At 36.7% G+C, this 19,753-nt stretch overlaps 2 protein-coding genes across 2 annotated transcripts in view; one reads left to right on the top strand and one right to left on the bottom strand.

Moving 5' to 3' along the window:
• The window catches only part of ANGPT2 (angiopoietin 2), a 64,036-nt gene extending 58,938 nt beyond the window's left edge, over positions 1 to 5,098 (bottom strand). Inside the window, exon 1 of the mRNA XM_007948066.2 lies at positions 4,811 to 5,098. Coding sequence (XP_007946257.1) covers positions 4,811 to 5,098 — 288 coding nt within the window. The remainder of the gene's footprint in view (positions 1 to 4,810) is intronic.
• The window catches only part of MCPH1 (microcephalin 1), a 505,419-nt gene that overhangs the window by 343,800 nt on the left and 141,866 nt on the right, over positions 1 to 19,753 (top strand). The gene's annotated exons all lie outside the window — the stretch shown is intronic.

The raw sequence follows: 19,753 nt of genomic DNA, 5'->3' as shown, positions 1-19,753 counted from the left end.
TCCTTGGGTTTCTGAGGTGGTATCACTACAGAAGTAGATTGCCCAACCTTCCTTCTGAGGAGTGACTGGTGGGTTTGAACCACCAGGCTCCTGGTTAGCAGTCAAGTGCCTCAGGCACTACGCTACTGTATTCTCTGTAGATTTTCTTGATCTGAATTCAGGAAATCCATAAGCTGTCCAGGTCCCCAGTGTCATTTGGTGACCAGAATATGGAACTATATAAAGCATCATCTTTTTCCTATCAAAACAATCATGTCATGTATCATGTGTCATGCCTGTTGTCCTTGTCTTGATTGATTGCATCTCAGGTAATCAATCAATCTCTCTCTCTCTCTCTCTCTCTCTCTCACACACACACACACAAACCCTTTAATCCATATTCTCCTTTACTTCAGTTTTCTAAATTTTACTCTTGTTCCTTAAATAAAATTTCTTTCTACCAACCTCTTTTCATGTAATTTGCAGACCAAAAATATTTTAACCAGGGTATAATGCCACTGCATAGATTTTAAAAAGAAGAAAAGCCAAATTAGCCACAATGAAAACCAAAACCACTACCATCGAGTTGATTCCGACTCATAGCAACCCCCATTGGGTTTCTGAGGCAGTAAATGTTTACAGAAGTGGATTGCTCCATGTTCTTTCCATGGAGCAGCTAGTGGGTTTGAACCGCCAACCTTCTGACTGGCAGTCAAATGCCTTAGGCACCATGCCACCAGAACTCCTTGAAGGAATACTGTAAATCTTTAAGTGCTGATCTCAAGGAAAGGAACCAAAGATTAAGAGGGAAGAGAATGTACTTCCTATTTTCTATCTTTTTAATTGATTTTATTTTTAACCTTGCCATATATTACTTTCATAGTATCTTTTTGTTGTTGTTTTTTAAATTATCCTTATGGTGATAGGACTGAGAGTAAAACTGTGGTCCATGGAGTTTTCAATGACTGATTATTTTGCAAGCAGATCACCAGGCTTTTTCTCTGAGCAGCTTTGGGGTGGATTCGAACAGCCAGCATTTTGAAAAGTAGCAGAGTGTTTAACCATATGTGCTACCCAGGGGCCCCATAATACATAGAGTAAACATTAGATCATACTTGCACTTTCCAGACTTTAATATATTATCCTTCCCCTTTCATTGTGAAACTTTGATAATCTCTTCATCCTTTTCTATACTGATATTAATATATGATTAATACAATAAAATAATAGTAATAGTTTTTCTGTGATCTTAAATAGAGGGTTTAATCAGCTTATCTGAATATACAATATTTGCTTCTGATACTGAACATGATCAAGTTTCATGATTCTGGATACTTCGTATGGAATATAGGAATGGTTTTTCTGCTCCAGTACTGCAGTAGATCATTAGCTATGTTATGCTGGAAATTTTTTTCTTTACTTTAATGAACCAGCCATTGTCTCTCTGTATATACAACAGAGAAGTGTTTTGCAACCACACATGATAAAAAACACACACACAAACAAAATTCCTAGTGGGAGAAGTTGGTGGGCTGATTGTGTCTCTGAGCCTCTCATCATCAGTGTTTCCCATTCACAGCAGTTATTGTTTAGGACTGTATTGTTCCTTATACATCAACTGATGAGTAGTAGCTATCATAGTTTATTGAAAGAATATGTTTTGTTTCAGGTTTTTTTAAAAGAAGGAAAGGGATAGTAATTCAGGTTTATAGTTCCCAGCCTATACTTGTGGCATTAAAAAAAAAAAAATGACAGAGGAAATGTTCACATTAATTTGACAAGCATTGTTAGTTATTATGTTTTTCAAATCCTTTTGTTTTAAAGTATCAATTGAGTTTGCAGTTATTTATAAAATACAAGGTATTCATCAGTGTGAAATAGTTGTTTATTTCCTTCACTTATTTCCTCTTATTAAAAGAAAAATTTGATCTCATATCAAAATACAATCCATTTGCTTATATTTGTCAGTTTCTATAAAATGTATTTAATACCACTGGGACAGAGGTTTAGAATAGTTGCAAGATTACTAAGGGTAAATGTGACAGAGTATTTTTTGAAGTCATGATGTATTTGGTATACTAACATGAATTTTTGTTATCCTTGTTTAACCACTAAGCAGAAAATGAACCTTCTCCTGTATTGTTCCATTCATATTCCTCTATACTCATTTAGCAGTCTGACACTTCCTTTGGCTGACAGATTAAAGGGCCAGTGTGGGATCTTTTGATGATGTGCAAAACAGCTTTCTTGGTCTAAGCTCCTTAGACTGTGGTAACCACTCAGAAGTTGAAATACTATTCGTTTACCCTAAAATTTGCCAGAAACTTGGTCTTATTTTCCATCCTGACACGCTTAAGAGGAACTTAATAGTTTAAAGGGTTTTTTTTCCTCTTATTTTTCAGTTTTGCTAAAGGAAATATGCAAACATAAAAAAAATAGCACTAAAGAAAAGGAAATATGTAAAACATAATGAAGAACTCAGAAATGTGCTTTTTCTTCTGGGATAGTCTATCAATAAGTGAGATAGTGATATTGATCACTAATTATGTGGCTTATCTAGCATTCCATTACTGTATATATTATTTCCTCCCTTATGAGAAAAGCAGTGTTTATTATCACAGGTGACAAAACACAGAAGAAAAAAACAAGCAGAAAGGTTACATTTAAGCCAGTTTCATATTTGCTCTTTTGCCTTTGTTCCCAAACCAGAAGCCAGTCAACCAAGTTAGTGAGAGTACAATTCACTTTCTCAGGTCACATCTCAGATCACTGAGATAGGCAGAGAGGACAGGTGCTAAGAAGATGAAAAGATAAACACTAAGTCATTCTTAGTGATACTTAACTAGATAGCTAAAGAAGGAATTTTGAAACACCTTTGCATTGCTGTTCAAATATTTACTAATTGAACTTGGGAAGAAGAAATTTTCTCCACCTGTTGTAGAATTCCTTGTCTTTTTCCTTCTTTAAATAGTGTCTCAAAGCCCCAAGAGAAGAGAGTAGTTTATCCAAGAAAGAAATATGAGCCTTGCTTATGGCATTTCAGGTATACTTGATGTGGGCTTAATTAAGCAAACACAATTTAGCAATCTTGTATTTGGCAAAACATTCTTTTATGTTACTTGACTGTTTATTTAGGAAATGACTTACCAGTTGGGTAGATTAGAATGATTACTACTAGGTTTCTTTTCATCCCTCACTGAGGCTCTGTTAGCACTGGCTGTAATCATACCCCAGTAAATGCAGGGAGGTTTGAATATAAGCATAACAATTGAAGGAGAAATAGAAAGAATTAAGCAGGGATTTTAGGATACAGTTTGTCTTTCAAATATTTGAACCTGTGTTACTGCATACTTTTTAAGTTTAGCATTATTATTTGTACATCTACGAAGTTTAAAAGACTTTAAAAACCACATACTGCACTGACCTTCTTAAGAAAGGAGTAAAGCTTAATAGAGAAATTACCCAGAAAGGATAGTACTTGTAAAGATATTACTAACATCTTTTATTTTACATTACCTGTGTTTGACAAATCTTTTTTGTAAGCTATACGTTTTTATTGTTTCTCTCCTTGGATTTTTAAGAGACTACTTTTGTTGCAGTGACCAGGAGTGCTGACAGCATTCATTCATTTAGGCTTATAGCTCAAGTAATAATTTAGTCGTTTCCTCTCTGGAGGCAGGGGAGTTAATGAGAAACACAGATTAGGACCCAAGATCTATTCTGAGATTAAGATAAGGTGCCTTAACAGAAAGCTTATGGTGAAATGAAAGATTGAGAAAATAATTATCCTTTTCTGAGGAAAATGTTGAATGATTCTAGGAAATTTTTAAAATTTTACATGGCTATAAATAGTCACATTTTTCTCCAGTGAAGCATTGTAATGTAATGTAGTCATTATAATATTTAATGCCTAATCTACTATTTACACATTTTGTTTGAACTTCTTTACAAGATATATAGAGGGAGTCCATATAAAGAAAAATTGCAGGGTGATTTTGGTTTTTTTATAGAAAGTTAATAGGTTTACATGTGAAAATGATTGTCTGTGAAAGAGAAACCAAACTTTCAATATCCTACTTTAGTTAAACTCTCTATAAAAAGCCTGTGAAACAGTTACAGTCCCAAGTACCAACCATCAGAAGTTCTTGTCATGGCATAAATTCAGCATATCAGGCCCTGGGTACTAGTCCCACGTGGGTATATTTTCAAAGCCAGTTGCTGGAATTGAAATGTAGCTGCAGTGCTTGAATCCCTTTGGGACACTTGGAAAACTTACCACCGTTTACAAACGACAAACCCTTGGGGGTAAAGCACTGAGATTCTGAGAAACATAAGGTCTGTTTTATTTAATTTCCTCCCATTTACCAAGAGTCATAATCTATTTTAGTAAATAAATTCAGGAAATTGGTAAAGCACTTTACTCCATCCGTTATTTATCAGTAATTAACATGACTGTCACGTTTTTCCTGGCTCTGGTGCTCCTGTATTGCTTACAGCTTCCCTTACATGACTGCCACCAGTTTATGTCTCTGGTAATGGGTGTTACTGAATTTAAACTACTTAAGCAAACAAAACAGCACAGACGTTGTTGCAGAGAAGCGTACTTCCTCTCCTTAACTTTAATAAATTAAGATTTCTAACTTCAGAGATTTTCTCTCTTGATTCTGGCATTCTTTTCAAATCATCCTTTCCACCCATGACTATTTTATACACTGAGATAAAATAAATGATAACTCATTCAATTCAAAGATGAGTCATCCCTCTCTTATTAAAATAACATGTATCTTAATAGCTTCAGTTTTTCATAAAGTAAAACTCAAGTTTTTCCTACCTTCATCAGCCACTGAGTGTTGTTTTCCATGATGTTTTCCAGTACTTGCAGTCTCTGCACTGAATCATCATAATCTAGTGGTGCATCCCTCTGAACAGCATTAGATACGTAGGAGCTAGAAGAGGAGCGACAGTTGTCCATCTCTGGTAGGAGAAAAGTATAGCTGCATGATCCATGCTGAACCTGATACTGCTTTTTCCCTATGCTGTCCATGCTTTTCTGAAAGTCATTGTAGGCTGCCGCTAAGACAAGATCACAGCTCAAAGTAAGGAAAACAATCTGCCACATTCTTCCTCTTTGGTAATAAACCACCAGTTTCACAGACTTGAAGGCACACAAGATCCAGAATACTCAGCCTCCCTCTAAAATGCAGGATTATGCTGCCATGGTTTAAGGTTGATCAATGAGTGTCTTTTTTCCTCCTTTTCAAGAAGCAAACCTGATTTTTAATGCTGTCTTCTCTCCAGTCATCCAGTAAACTGTCAGATTCCAGAAGAATAATCCTGGTCACTGTATCAGCTTTACAGTTCAGCCTTGTTTCTCTTTCCCCAGATTCTACAGTGTCAGGATCTGAATCAATCACTTTCCTTTCCTTATATGATAAGTTGATAAGAGCAGCCAGACATGTGTAGCTAGCTGCTCCGCCCTCTTGGCTTATCCGTTATCTTCCTGTAGGGGGGTTACCAGCTAGGCAACAGGAAAAATCGGAGCATAATGCTTGCTGTCCTACCAGGACTATATGCTGCACAAATCCTCTGGGAAAAACTGATCAGTTACAGGACCCTGGGGTATTTCATAGGCGCCACCCTAATTAAGTATTTTCTAGAGAGAGCAGTTGGTCTCTCTTGTCTGAAACTGATTTCACAATATGAAGCTGGTAAAATATCTGAGGTAAAAACTTTAATTTTAAAATACAGTGGAAGTTCCTGTTTTTTCCTTTAGGAAAAAATATACTACAAATATATCATGATTTTGGTTTATTTTTGTTATTAAAAATAAAGAGGAAGAAGTTTTGCACCTTTCCACGGGGGAAATAGTTGTATCGGTACTACTTGATTTTTGAACTATTAGTTCAAGTATACAAATTTTTTATATCCAAACAATTTGTTAGGAAGACTTGTTATATATGTTATCATGATACATTGTCACAGTAGAAAGATCAGATTTCAAGTTCTGACATTCTTTTAAACAAAGAAGCCTCTTTAATATTCAAAATAAACTTAAAATATACTAAACTAGTGAATAGTTCATTAAGTTACAATAGAGAAATCAGAATTCAAATAGAAGATGTTGAGAAAACAAATAGAGGAATAAATACATACTCTTCTCCTTTATATGTTAGGCTTTACTTGAAACCTATCGTTTTATAACATGTTATCCAAGATCAATTAAATAAGTCCCACTAGGCATTTGACTTAAGACACATCACTTCCCCATTGTAATTAAGCTCTAATATTCTTATTTGTAAAATACAGATATATATCCAAGATATATTTTTATTTCAATTCTTTGGTTTTGTAGATCCTACAGATTACTCCCTTTAATAATTGAAATTTAATACTTTAAAGATTAATGATATGTTAATTCATCAGCCAAAGTGTATGTATATATATTTGTGTGTGTGTGTGTGTGTGTGTATGTATATATATTAGCCTTTGCCATGATCTGTTATTTCTCAATATACAAGATTTATTATTCCCAGTAAGTAGTAGACTACCTGGTTCATTGACTTAATGGGCCACATCTAACCATGAAAGCCAAATATCAGTCTTTAATTTGTAAGATAAACTTTCAAAGGATTAAGGAATTATGCTCTTTATTTCTTAGGTGAATGTGGAATTTATATAGTGAATTTTGTATTCTCACAATGTTTTCAAGAGACCTAACTAGACCTTTTTTAAAAAAAAAATCCATTCTATTAATAGGCTGACTCTTCATTCTGATAGAGAAGAAATTTTTAACCTGAGGTTCATGGAGGGAAAGAATTCATGGGTTCCATGAACTTGGAAAGAAAGAAGGAAACACTTGTTATTTTTGACTAATTGCTAACCAAAATTTAGCCTTTCCTTCAATTATCAATAGGTAACAAACAGCAATGGTATTAACAATATCTGTAACGTTTTGTTAATAGAAATAATGGATTTTTTTTTTATTACAGACACCTCAAACTGTCTCTTATACTCAACACTTACTGTTATTATACCCAATCCTAGATCTTGCTTAATATCTGAATAAAGTGGCACAAATCTTTTTTTTTTTTTTGAGAAGGAATTTGTAGGCTTCAGCTGACTACTTCATTATAAAAGATTCACATTAATGGAAGAGGTTAAAAAAAAAAAAACAACCAAACACACTGCCGTCGAGTCGATTCAACTCATAGCAACCCCTCTTTGGGTTTCTGAGGCGGTATCTCTACAGAAAAAGTGGTGCACCAGATAATAGAAAAGTGCACCAAAATTTCAGTGTATGGGTTTTCACTAAGAGAACAAGTTGAAGTGTACTCATTCAGACAATGAAATGAAGGACTTATGTACACAGTTTGAAGATAAGAGCTGTGTTAGAACCCTTACGCTTTGTGACCTTGAGCAAATGCTTAACTTCTTTAAACCTCACTTTCCTAATTATAAAGTAAGGATAATGTTCTCGCTATCATTGTCAGGATTAAAATGATGTAGTAGTAAATCTAACATAGAAAGATTAGTTACTTTTCCCTTGGCTACTTTCCATTAAATAGAAATCAGTTTTTCCACTGTCAAATCTTATAAATGTGTCATTCTTTGATTGAATTTGATAGTGGATAAGGTGCAAATTTTTCCTTCTGGTAACCTTATTCCTTCCTCATGTGAAAAAGTATATTACAATATATTAATATTGAATATGTGGCTTTAAAAATCATTACTCTGTCTTCGAGGCAAATGGGGTGGTTTATAAAAGAAGATATAGGTAGAGGATGTCCCACAAGTACTTACTGTCTGTCAGTTTTGTATTAGACACTCTGCTAGGAACTACGGACCTAAAGATTAATACTTGAGGTTTCAGACTTAAAGCCAATAATACAGCGAAGAAGAGAGGCCCATACATAGATCAGATGTGAAGAGTGACTGATTCGTGAGTGCACGTAGAAGAAAAACATTGCTTCCAGGGGAGATACTATTCCTACGTGCAATTGTCATGGACACTGTCCTTTATTTAATCCTCTAAGGATCAGAACATGGAATGAGGAGTGCTTTGTTGATAGCTAAATGTGAATTATTGGAACCAGAGAGTCAGGAGAAATTCAAGTGATACCAGAGATTAGCAAACTTTTTAGTTAAAGAGTTAGATAGTAAATATTTTAGGCTTGCAAACCTTATGGTCACATATGCTACATCTGTAGCAGCTTCTCAACTTTGCATGAATAAAACTAGCACGCAGGCAGCCATACACAGTGCATAAACAAATGAATGTGACTGAGTTTGAATAAAGTTTTATTTATAGATACTTAAATTTGAATGTCATATAATTTTCACATGTCACGAAATAGTGTTCTTTGTGTTTGTTTGTTTTTTTCTCAACCAGTTCAAAATGTAAAAATCTTAGCTCACAGGCCATTCAAAACCAGGCAGTGGGCTGTAGTTTGCTGACCCTTGAGTTAGACCATAGGGAAATCTGCCAGCACAGAATGTGAAGTGGTCAGTAAGGCCACAGTAAAATACATAGCCAGCATAAACAGTAAAATCTCTGATCCCACAGATCATAGTATGACTTCTTAAAGAACTGTGAAGCATGAGACATGCCAGGGAAAGGGGAGTTGTGAAAGGGGTAGGAACGATTACCCAAACAGAAAATGCAGCTTCGGAGCTGGATATAAAATGCAATACAAGGGAAAAGTACTAGGAAAAATGACTTCAGGGTAACGCAAAACATCACACATGTGCAGGGGCCAGTCGCAGGCGGCACAGCACTAGAAGCAGAAGCAGCAAAGGCATTTTTGGAAGACACAGCTGAAAACTTGAATGTAAGAACTGCTCACTGAGGAAATACAGAGAAGCTCTAGAAATCCACTGACAGCCAGATTGTGAGGAGCAGCACGAGACCCTGCAAGGAAACAAAGCAAACTGGGGTGTAGAACCTTAAAAGGAAGACTAATTGTGGTAGTTAAAGTTGTATGTCAGCTTGGCTGGGCCTGGTTGAGTAGTTGGGCAGCTGAATGTAGATATTCCCCATGATGAGACTGGCAATCAACTCCATGGTGGGATCTACCACAAGCGGCTGAGCAGCTGCTTTAGGGAGGTGCTCTGCTTCCCATATATAAGCAACAGCCTTGGGAATGGTCTCCAGCTTATGGCACACTTGAACTCTGCCATGTAGCCATGTCATTGTTCAGCAGCCTGCCATGTTCTGTCGACCTTGGGACTTTCATTGGACTTGAATCAGTGGCCTGCCTCGTGGTTTGGTAACAGCGGGACTATGCCATTTTATTTGTTGACCTTGGGTTTGTTAGCCTCAGCAGCCAGCAGCTCCCTGAGGAAAGAGATGCCTCTAGCTTCAGTGGCCTGTGTGCAAGAGGCAGAGCTGAAGCCCAAGGTTGAGGGGCTTTCACCCAGCCCCTAGAGCCTGGCACTTTGAACTCAGACTTCTAGCCTCCCGAATTTTAAGAGAGTAAACTCCTGTTTGTTAAGACCATCCCGTTTGTGGTATATTTCCTGTCAGAGCGGTACTAGGTAACCAAAACACTAAGGCTAACCTAGTAAATAGGTAAACCTATTGCAATCAGTTACAGAGATGCCCACTGTAATTGTTCATGTAACTGTCTTACACTGTTCTCTTACTGCTTTTGTTATAGGAAGAGTACCAAACGAAGACTGTTGTGTTGATTTCCATACCCTTTGCCTGTGATTTTTCTGAGGGAATAGAGGTTGAACATAGTCCAGATCCTCTCCACTCTAAAATACATCTGACTGTGGTTCTTAGAACTGTTAATTTTCAAAGAGAATCTTGAGTTTTCTTCAATGACTTGCTGACAGGATAGCTAAAGACAGATGAGGCTATAAAATGAGAATACTATCGCAGGCTTCCCAAAATCAGTTTGCCTGCCCAACCAATTTTTTTTTTCCTAAACCTTTCTGCTGAGCATCTGTACATGTTGCTGTTTATTTCTTAATAATGCTTGTTTTCTCATTCATACTATATGTCATCTGCTGAATCTTCAGAGGCTCCCAGTTAGTCTCTGGCTTAAGTTTCAGTTATAAAGTTATACAGTTAAACCTGTGAGAGCCGGAACTCGTTGAAACTTCTAGGCTTTTCTGAGTCTTGCAAGTTTTCCACCTTTGAGAAGGTGTAGTCTTACCACTTTTCTATTGCTCATTTTAGTGTAAAACATTCATGTTTTCCTTCTTTGACAGGCTTCTGCCTTACACAGGTCCTAGCTTTTCCAGGTTTTAGCACTGTACTTTGCCATGACAAGGCAAGTCCTGTTTGATGGACACCAAAAAGATCCCAGTTGCCTACTCTCTAAAAGAAAGAGCTCAACACAACAGAGAGCCTCGATTATTAGCCTCTTTCTGTTTTCTTGATTAAACAAAGGCTCTAACATGTAGGCAAAAGGCAAAAGGACCACCTGCGGTTGTGACCTCTGCGGCCTTCCCAGGTGTAATATAAGTCTGGAGTACAGATTCCCTTCTTTCTAGATTGTGGAATCAGATTGATCACAATCTTTTAGGGGCTTCCGTTATCCAGAGCACTTTGGAAGGCTCTCAAACAGTTAGCCCAAGTTTGAATGGCATCTTTGAAAGCCAGAAAGCAAAACAGAATGCTAACTTTAAATCTTCAAAATTGCCGCTGCCCCGAAGCAATGAAGTACCAAAAAGAATTTGTGTGAAGACCCACATGATCTCTGCTGTCATCCAGTGAACCAGGTAAATAGTCACTGTTTAAACTGATAAAATATTGCTGAACAAATTAAGTGATGGAAGAGGAACTGAGAATCCACCAACCTGATCCAGAAAGAGAAGTGGTATTACTTTCTGAACTATTAAAATCTTGCAAAAGTAAGCTTTGAAAAAGCCATTCCTAATTCAAAAATAAGGGGCTCTTGTAGCATAGTGTGTAAGGCATTTGGCTGCTAACCCCAAAGTCAGCAGTTCAGACCCACCAGCTGCTCTGTGGGAGGAAAATGAGGCAATCTACTTCCATAAAAAATTTACAGCCTTGGAAACCCAGTGGGGCTCACCATGAGTTGGTATCAACTTGATGGCAGTGGGTTTAGTTTGGTTTTTGGAATTGAAAATACATAGAAAGTATCATCAGATCTGGGCAGTGTCACTCTTGAGTCAATCTCATGCTTTCTCTTTTCAACATCATTAGCAGTTGTCACTTTAGGAGCCCTGGTGGTTAAAAGTGCTCATCTGCTAACCAAAAGCTTGGCGGTTCAAACCCAGCAGTAAAGATAGAGAGCCTTGGAAACCCCATAGGGCAGTTCTGCTCTGTCCTAGAGGGTCACTCTGACTGGGAATCAACTCGACAACAGTGGGTTAATTGTCACTTTAAATCATGTCATTTTTGCTTGCAGACCTCCAGAAATAGGGATTGGTGCAGAGTTATTTGGTCCTCATGGCCCAAGTTTTTGGAAAGTGTGCTGTGTTGGTGTAGGAGGAACTCTCAGTAAATACCCTAAAATGAAGCGGGTATTTTGATTTTTAGTCATTTGGAAACAGATGAACACCTTCAAGGACCCTTGGGTGCCTGGCAGGTTAGAACTGGAAGGGAGATTAGAGTTCATCTTGTCCATCTCTGTTCTCTCCTTGGCCTTTTTAAAACTGAGAAAATGAAATCAGGCAACATGTTTATATCTAACTGAATGTTCAGTGTACAGGGAAGACCATTAACAAGTTCATTTAACACAAAACTGCTGTTAGAGAAAAAATCAGTTTTACTACTTTTTTCCCCAGAATTGTGTGGAGTAATTAATGAGAGTTAAAGAAGCCACAGCAGGCTTAAATGAATATTTCAGCTCTCTGAAAACAGCCTCCCTGTATAATGACTCCTTTAAAAGCTTCATGGCACACGTCTCTCTCCTCTTCATTTTGATATAAGTTGTATTGAAATTGAAGAACCACAAAGGAAATGTAGAATCATTTTACAAAAACTTTGTTGCATCAACTATTACCACTTACCACAGCTGCCAATCATATGGAACCAGTACTAACCACTGAATTTGGAATTTGTGAGTTAATTCCCAGTCCTGAGATTTGAAAAAGTACCACAAAAAAGCCCCAGAAAGTTACATGAATATAGAAGAAAAAGAAAAAAATCATAAATACAAACATACACACACATTCATAAGTATGACTAGGTAGTTATTGTCCCTTTATATAGATAAAGTGAAGGCTCAGTGAGGTGAAACGGCCTATAAGAATTTACTCAGCCACATACATCTATGTACCTTTCCTTTATATTAATGGTGATGAATTTAAGGAGAGTTTAAGGCAATTATTTTTACCCCTATTTTAACATGATTGAATTCAACAGTCATTGAAGAAAATAAAGAATCACCGTTCAGTATTGGCTGTCACCTCTATGCAGCACATACACACATCCATAGTGACAGAATCCATTTTACTGCCAAAGACTTTTTTGTGGCCTTTGGTCATCTTGAGCCAGAGCAGCTGGGTAATACATGGAAGACCACCATGTGTGCACTTTCATATCAAGGATCTATGAGATCTATAAACAGGAACAGTCATGCTAAGAGTGCACAAGTCTTTGTATTGGTGAAAACTTAAAATTGTTACTCACTAGCTTAAGATAGAATTTCTGTAAGTCCAATATATTGTCTAAACACAGAAACTAAGCTTTCTTTATACCTTCTGGTTATAGTTTTCTGGCTTTAACAATTCTTTTGTGTTTTATTTACCTCTTTAATTTCATCCGATATAAATAACTGGAGGAGTCTGCTGTACCTTTTAGAATACAAACAGTTTCCAAAATGAAGTCTAATACTTAGTTTAGCACAACTTCCTGTTCTAGTTACAATTAAGTATATATAGTATTGGACATAAAATAGCTGACCCAGTATATTTAGAGTACAAATTAAATGGTTCTCCCAGAAACGGTATTCACTCCACAGAATTCACCTTTGTAAAAGGTGAGGGAGTAGATAGTTTGTTAAAATAAGTATCTAACTTTCAGATGAGGAGAAAAAGCTCTTTGCCAGATGTGTTTTCAGGCAATTTCCTTTCCTGGGAAACAGCCATTTCCCCTGCACTACCAGTCTGTTTTTATTCTGTGGAGTAGATAGAGTAAGTGCAGTGCTTTAAAGGACAGATGCCCAGATATCATCAACCTTATCTTTGACAATTATCTTTCTTCTTGCAGCTGTGTAACTTCTCTTTGACAGAGAACCATAGAAACTATTTGTTAGAGAGTTGGTATTGATGGAGGAATGGTAGTTAGTAATATGAGAAAATCTTTCTTTTTCATGTGATTTCTCATGTGGTTGTCATTTTGACTTAGGTTCGTTCAGTGAGAAAGGTACCAAGTATGCATTCATTGTAACTTATCTGAATGTTTACCATAAAATTATGTCTAAGAGACAATTAGAGACGATAGACTTTTTTCTAATAACCTTATGTGATTCCTGAATCTTTTATTATTTATACTTCCATGAACAAGCATATCATCTGTTAAAGAACTTTATGTTTTATAGCCACATTGGCTATAAAATGTAACTTTAAGACTAGAAACTTGGGAAATATCCAGGTAACTTCTTTTTAGATTTCACCATAAATGCCCTGAATTTTTAGAAATAAGTCATCTGTTTTTAGTTTATATAATTCTCCCACTAAATAAAGTTATCTCAAATGCTGTTTGATGTTTAAATATTGTTTTTATTCTCTGATGTTTTCATGGAATATTTTATCTTCCTATCAACAAAACAAATGCCAAAAAGGTCAAGATATAAGTCACAACTTTAAAAAGGCAGTGAATAAAAAAATAGAAGGCAGTGAATGAAATTGTGAAACAATAGATGAGTGCATTCACCTGATAATCTTCTTGCCAGTAATTTTGTGTCCTGTTTTCCTCCCAGAGAAAAAATGCTAAGCATTTTCTTTAAATGGATGGATGTCAATAATTACAGCTTTACCCATGATCTATGTTATCAAATAAAATGTCTCCTTTAATTAACACAATAATTTATTAGAGATTTTGAGGTGTACTTAAGTGGTTATAATTTTACATTAAATATTTTTAATTCATTTTAACAAAGTTGCAGATAATTCAAATTCTATTGCTTCTGAAAATTTTGCCTTTGGGTTTTTGTCATAATCATATTAACTAAATGTCTCACAGAGTGAGTTTTCATTTAAAAGTGCCTTAATGCCATCTAGGTTAATCTTTGTTTAATCTAAATTTATAAAACTTTTTATCTTAATTAGTGACAAACCTTTTAAAATAAGAGAGATAAAAAAATGTCATATATGCTATTTACCTAAAGATATATTATCTTTCTTGGTTATAGGTTAGCATAAATAAAATTGCTTATGTCAAAGAAGTAAAAAAAAAAAAAAAATGACCTTCTTTTGGTATTACTGTCCATATGACTTACTTGATATAAAAAATTCTTCCTGTGGGAAATTAGCCTTGATTATGAACTTACACATACAAGTAGTTTCTGAAGAATTTTAGATCGTTTTGAAAACTTATATTAGAATTAAAATAAATAGTTGTACATAAAAGGAAGTGATGTTTGCATTTCAGTGTAAAAATATACTCAGTGTCATTCTTGTTTCTTCATGAATTATGTGCAGTTGTCTGATGATAGTTCAAGTCTCCTGATCTAATCTGTATACTCTACTTTTTCTCTTAAACCCTACCTCAAGCAATTTGTTTGGTATTTCATTAAGAATAAACTGCACTTCCCCAAAGTGTTACATCTTAAGGGAAGAGTCTAAATTCAGAGAAAGACTGATGCAAAAGAGAAAATAAGAGGAAGTGAATTATACAAAGACTGTAAAGAGAGGACATTTATAGCAATATTAGGGTGCCTAGTTCCTGACATCTGTTTCCCTCAAGGAAAAAAAATCACTGTTTTTTAAAAACCCTAAAACTATTCTAGTAGAATATTTACATTAAAAAAAAATTATGTACTTTTCCCAAAAATCCTAATGCATATTTCAGTGACCTTTTTTATTTAAAGGTGAAAACATCTTGCTTGGCTATAATAAAAATTAAACAAACAAAAAAAGCTACATAGTTGGTACCTATACAAGAACCCAAATATCCAAGCTGCTTATAATACTCACCTCCTCCCTCTGCTGGTCTCATCAGGTAACAGGCAAAACTGTCTGTTTTTATTAACATCATTAACAGAAATGGTAGCATAGTGCCTAAGGCACTTGACTGCTAACCAGAAGGCTGGCAGTTCAAACCCACCAGCCACTCCTCGGAAGGAAGATGGGGCAATCTACTTCCGTAGTGATACTGCCTCAGAAACCCAAGGAGGGGTCACTATGAGTCGGGGCCAACTCGACGTCATGTAACAACAACAACAACAACAGAAATGGTATGCAATTTCACATACAAATTAATGGCAACTAATATACAAACCCAAATGCTTTGATTTTAATGGGAAAGAATTCTATACCATGTGCAGAGGTTAAGCACATACACGTGCATGTGTGCATGCACACACCCAGATATACAGAGTAAAAATTTAAGCATTTATTTAGCACACACAGAGCCAGAAGTTACTTCTATATTCTCTAGTGATAAAATTACCCAAATAGGCATACTTTTGTGGCACTAGGAAAATAGAAGTCTGTACTGTGTCTTTAAGGAGTGAATTCAGGGACCCTATCCTGCTCAACAACAACAAGGTAGATAGACCATCAACTTGCAATGAGCAATACTGTGGTAAGTGCCAGTAGATATTATGTAAAAAGCTAAGATATTATAGAGTAGGAGCTCCTGCGCAGGAAAGGTATAAACCAAACAGCCAGGATCAATTTTAGTGTTTGTTTAAATCCAGTATTTTACTATTTTAAAAAGAGCCCCACCTCCCTCAACAAAAAGAAAAAAAAAAGAGAGAGAGGTGGGGGGAGGTCAGGAATAAGGGAAATTATATTCCAGGTAGAGAAAATAGCTTGAACAGTAAATAAGAGACCATGGAACTGAATAGAAATTAAGTATAACCAAGCAAAGAGTACAAGAAAGGGGATAAATCTGGAAGTACTATCAGGAACTGGTTCATTAAAGGTCTTGTTTAGGAATTTGGACTTTATCCCTAGGGAAATGTAAAGCCACTGAAGTGTTTTAAACAGAGGAATGGCCTAAGGGAATTTTGAAAGGCCACTTGAGTGCTGCTTGGAAAAGAGGTTGGAAGATAAGACTAACCTAACAGAATACCAGATGAGAAGCCATTACTGTCACCTAGGTAAGATATTATGGTGGCCTGATCTAAAGATTAACATAAAGGACAAGATTATTTAAGAGGGATGATCAATAGGACTTTTAGATTAATTGGATATGGAAATTCTAGTGATAAAATTGGCAAGGTAATTAGGATGGACTCTTCCACTTCAGACAACTAAAAATGCTAGATAAAATAATGTAAAACTATTTTTAAATGCATCAAAGAATCAACAAGATAATATGAAAATATCAGGCCCAAACACTTACCAAAGGCAGAAACTCAGGAAATTAGGTGGATTGTTAAATAGCTTTTTCCCTGAAAGCACTTGCCAAACTTGGCAAATTTGAACCTGAGTTAGTTGGGAGAGAAGATAAAGACAAGGGCCCAAATAACATGGACAATCTAATAACAGACCTCCTTCCATAAATGTGAGACCTCAAGGGATTCTACTCTATTAGAGTGAAACAGAAGTAATTATGTTCATCTCCACAAAAGGCTGTAAGAAAATATGTTGCTGTTAGGTGCCACTGAGTTGGCTCTGACTCATAGTGACCCTGTATGCACAGAATGGAACACTACCCAGTCCTGCACCATCCTCACAATCCTTGCTATGCTTGAACCCAAAGTTGCAGCCACTGTGTCAATCTGTCTTACTGAAGGTCTTCCCCTTTTTTGTTGACCCTCTACTTTACCAAGCATGAGATCCTTCTCCAGGGACTGATCCCTTCTGATAACAGGATCAAAATATGAAAGAGGAGGTCTGATCATTCTTTCTTCTAAGGAGCATTCTGGCTGCACTTCTTCCAGGACATATTTCTTCATTCTTCTGGCAGTCCATGGTATTTATGTTACTCTTCACCAACATAAAATATAAAGCATGGAGAAAATATGCTTTCTGGTTAAGCAGAACAAAAAGGGGGAAACTCATCCCTGGTAATTGTAACTCAAGCTCACTCTTTTTAGTTTTATACTCCAGATTATATGGTCAAAAAATACCCCAAGCCATACTTCATTATTCTAAAGTAGGCCAAGGCTGATACTATTACCAGGTTCTCTACTCATTCACTGGAGAAGGATATAATACTTGGTCAAGTTGGAGAGTCAGCAAAGAAAGGGAAGGCCCTCAATGAGGTGGATTGACACAGTAGCTACCATTATGGGCTCAGGTATTACAAGGAGTATGAGGCTGGCACAGGTCAGGGCAGTGTTTCATTCTGTTGTACATGGGGTTGCAATCAGTTGGAGCCAACTCGACGGCACCTAACGACAATGACCCATTATAGTCTCTGGTTCATGGTAGAAGCAAATACAAATACTTTCTGAAAGAATGTACCTTTAGCATAGGTCTCAAATAATTCTCACAGATTAATTTCCCAAGGAAATTGAGTAACTCACAAAAATAAATAAGCACATGAGAAAATACAGTACAATAAGCAAAAATTAGCAAATAGAAGAAATAGCAAATATAGATTGGCAAAAACTTCATGTATTGAGGTTATCAGATGCATTTTAAAAATAACTATTCTAACATAGTTTATGGGAACTCTGGTGGCGTAGTGCCTAAGACATGTGACTGCTAACCAGAAGGCTGGCAGTTCAAACCCACCAGCCACTCCTCAGAAGGAAGGTTGGGCAATCTACTTCCATAGTGATACTGCCTCACAAACCCAAGGGGTGTTCTCTATAAGTTGGATCCGACTCGAGGGCAGTAAGTGTGGTTTCTTTTTGGTACCATGTTTAAGTAAGTAAAATTTTAGAAACCTAAAGGATACAGAAAAGTAAAATAAAAACAAAAATGATGAAACTTGCAGACTTGAAAAAGAAAACTTACAGAAATTAGTTGTTGTTGTTGTTGTTGTTATGTGCCGAGTCGGCCCCAACTCATAGCGACCCCTCCTTGGGTTTCCGAGGCAGTATCACTACGGAAGTAGGATTGCCCAACCTTCCTTCTGAAGAGTGGCTGGTGGGTTTGAACCACCAGCCTTCTGGTTAGCAGTTAAGTGCTTTAGCCACTATGCTACCAGAGCTCCTACAGAAATGAGTACAAGACTTAAAATTTATAATTCAAAAGTCTTCTTTAACAAAAGATGGGACACTTTGAAAAGATAATTAATGAGTTAAAAGAGACAAAGGAAAGAGATTAAAAGATAAGAAGGATAGAGTGAGATAGTCTAACAAAAGTCTAATTGGAATTCCAGAAGAAGAAAAGACAGAAAACGTGCAGACAATATATGAAACTATGATGGCTTAAAAAATTTCCCAAGATGATTAAAGATACCAACCTACAGATTGCAGAAGACCAATAAATGACAAACAGAGTAAATGCAAAGATTGGACAGGGCAGTGCGAGGGAAACATCAAGAATTAATGATTATCACATTTCCAGCTTTGGAGCTAGATGAATGGTTATACCAGAGACACCCAAGAGGAGAGGAAAGCTAGACTGAAAGGCAATGAATGCAGTTTTGTGTAAGTATAGTTTTAGCTGGTTATGAAATATCTACATAGAGGTTTCATTTTGAATATATGGATATTAATCTAAGGAGAGTAGTAGGGGCTGAAAGTGTGAAGAATTATTTTCATGATCAGTATCAATGCTGTTGTTGTTGTTGTTATTAGGTGCCATTGAGTCAGCTCAGACTCACAGTGGCCCTATGTACAACAGAACAAAACACTGCCTGGTCCTGCACCAGCCTCACAATCCCTGCTATACCTAACCCCATTATTGCAGCTACTGTAAATCCATCTTGTTGAGGATCCATCTTTTTCATTGACCTTCCACTTCACCAAGCGTTCTCCAGGGAACGGTCCCTTCTGACAACATGACCAAACTAGATGAAATGAAGTCTGGCCATTCTCGCTTCCAAGGAACATTCTGGCTGCACCTATTCCAGGACATATTTTTTAGTTCTTTTGGGAGTCCACAGTACTTTCAGTATTCTTCACCAACACCACAACTGAAAAGGATCAATTCTTCTTCAGTCTTCCTTATTCATTGTCCAGCTCTCACATGCATATGAAAACCAAATTCACTGGAGGGCCGGCAAGATGGCAGACTAGACAGAAAGACTGCACAGCCCCTCTTCAACAAAGAAAGGAGAAACCAATTAACACAGACACAGAAGATAATCCTGGACCCCTGAGCCTTGAAGCAAAGGATATAGAAGTGGACTAAACCCCAACTAGCAGAAGAATTTGCGTGAAAATACCAAAAAAGGGGACAGACGAAGTTGTAGTCTGGCAGTGATCCTGAGTGATCCTGACAGCATGGCACAGACAGCTTGGAGATTCCTGAGTGGTGGTAGGACCTAAGAATTAATCTAAAAATCACCCTGCTACCCAAGGGCTGCACAGAGGACTGTGCACGGCGGCTGGGGAACAAACGGAACAGGTGAAGAGAAAGGTGGGCTGAGCTGTGGACTTTTGCCAGTCCGGAGGGCGCCGCCATTTTGAAGGTTTAAAAAGCGGCTTGACTATTTTGGATATTTAAAGAGACAGTGCTCTCGCAGATTCCTGGGGCTTAAGAACATGTTCTGCTTTCCAGCAACCCC

The sequence above is a fragment of the Orycteropus afer genome, unplaced genomic scaffold (assembly GCF_000298275.1).
Source record: "Orycteropus afer afer isolate SDZICR_OR568_19922 unplaced genomic scaffold, OryAfe1.0 scaffold00200, whole genome shotgun sequence".
Lineage (NCBI taxonomy): Eukaryota > Metazoa > Chordata > Mammalia > Tubulidentata > Orycteropodidae > Orycteropus > Orycteropus afer.
The sequence above is the reverse complement of the archived record's forward strand: the minus strand, read 5'-3'. Positions and strand labels throughout refer to the sequence as shown.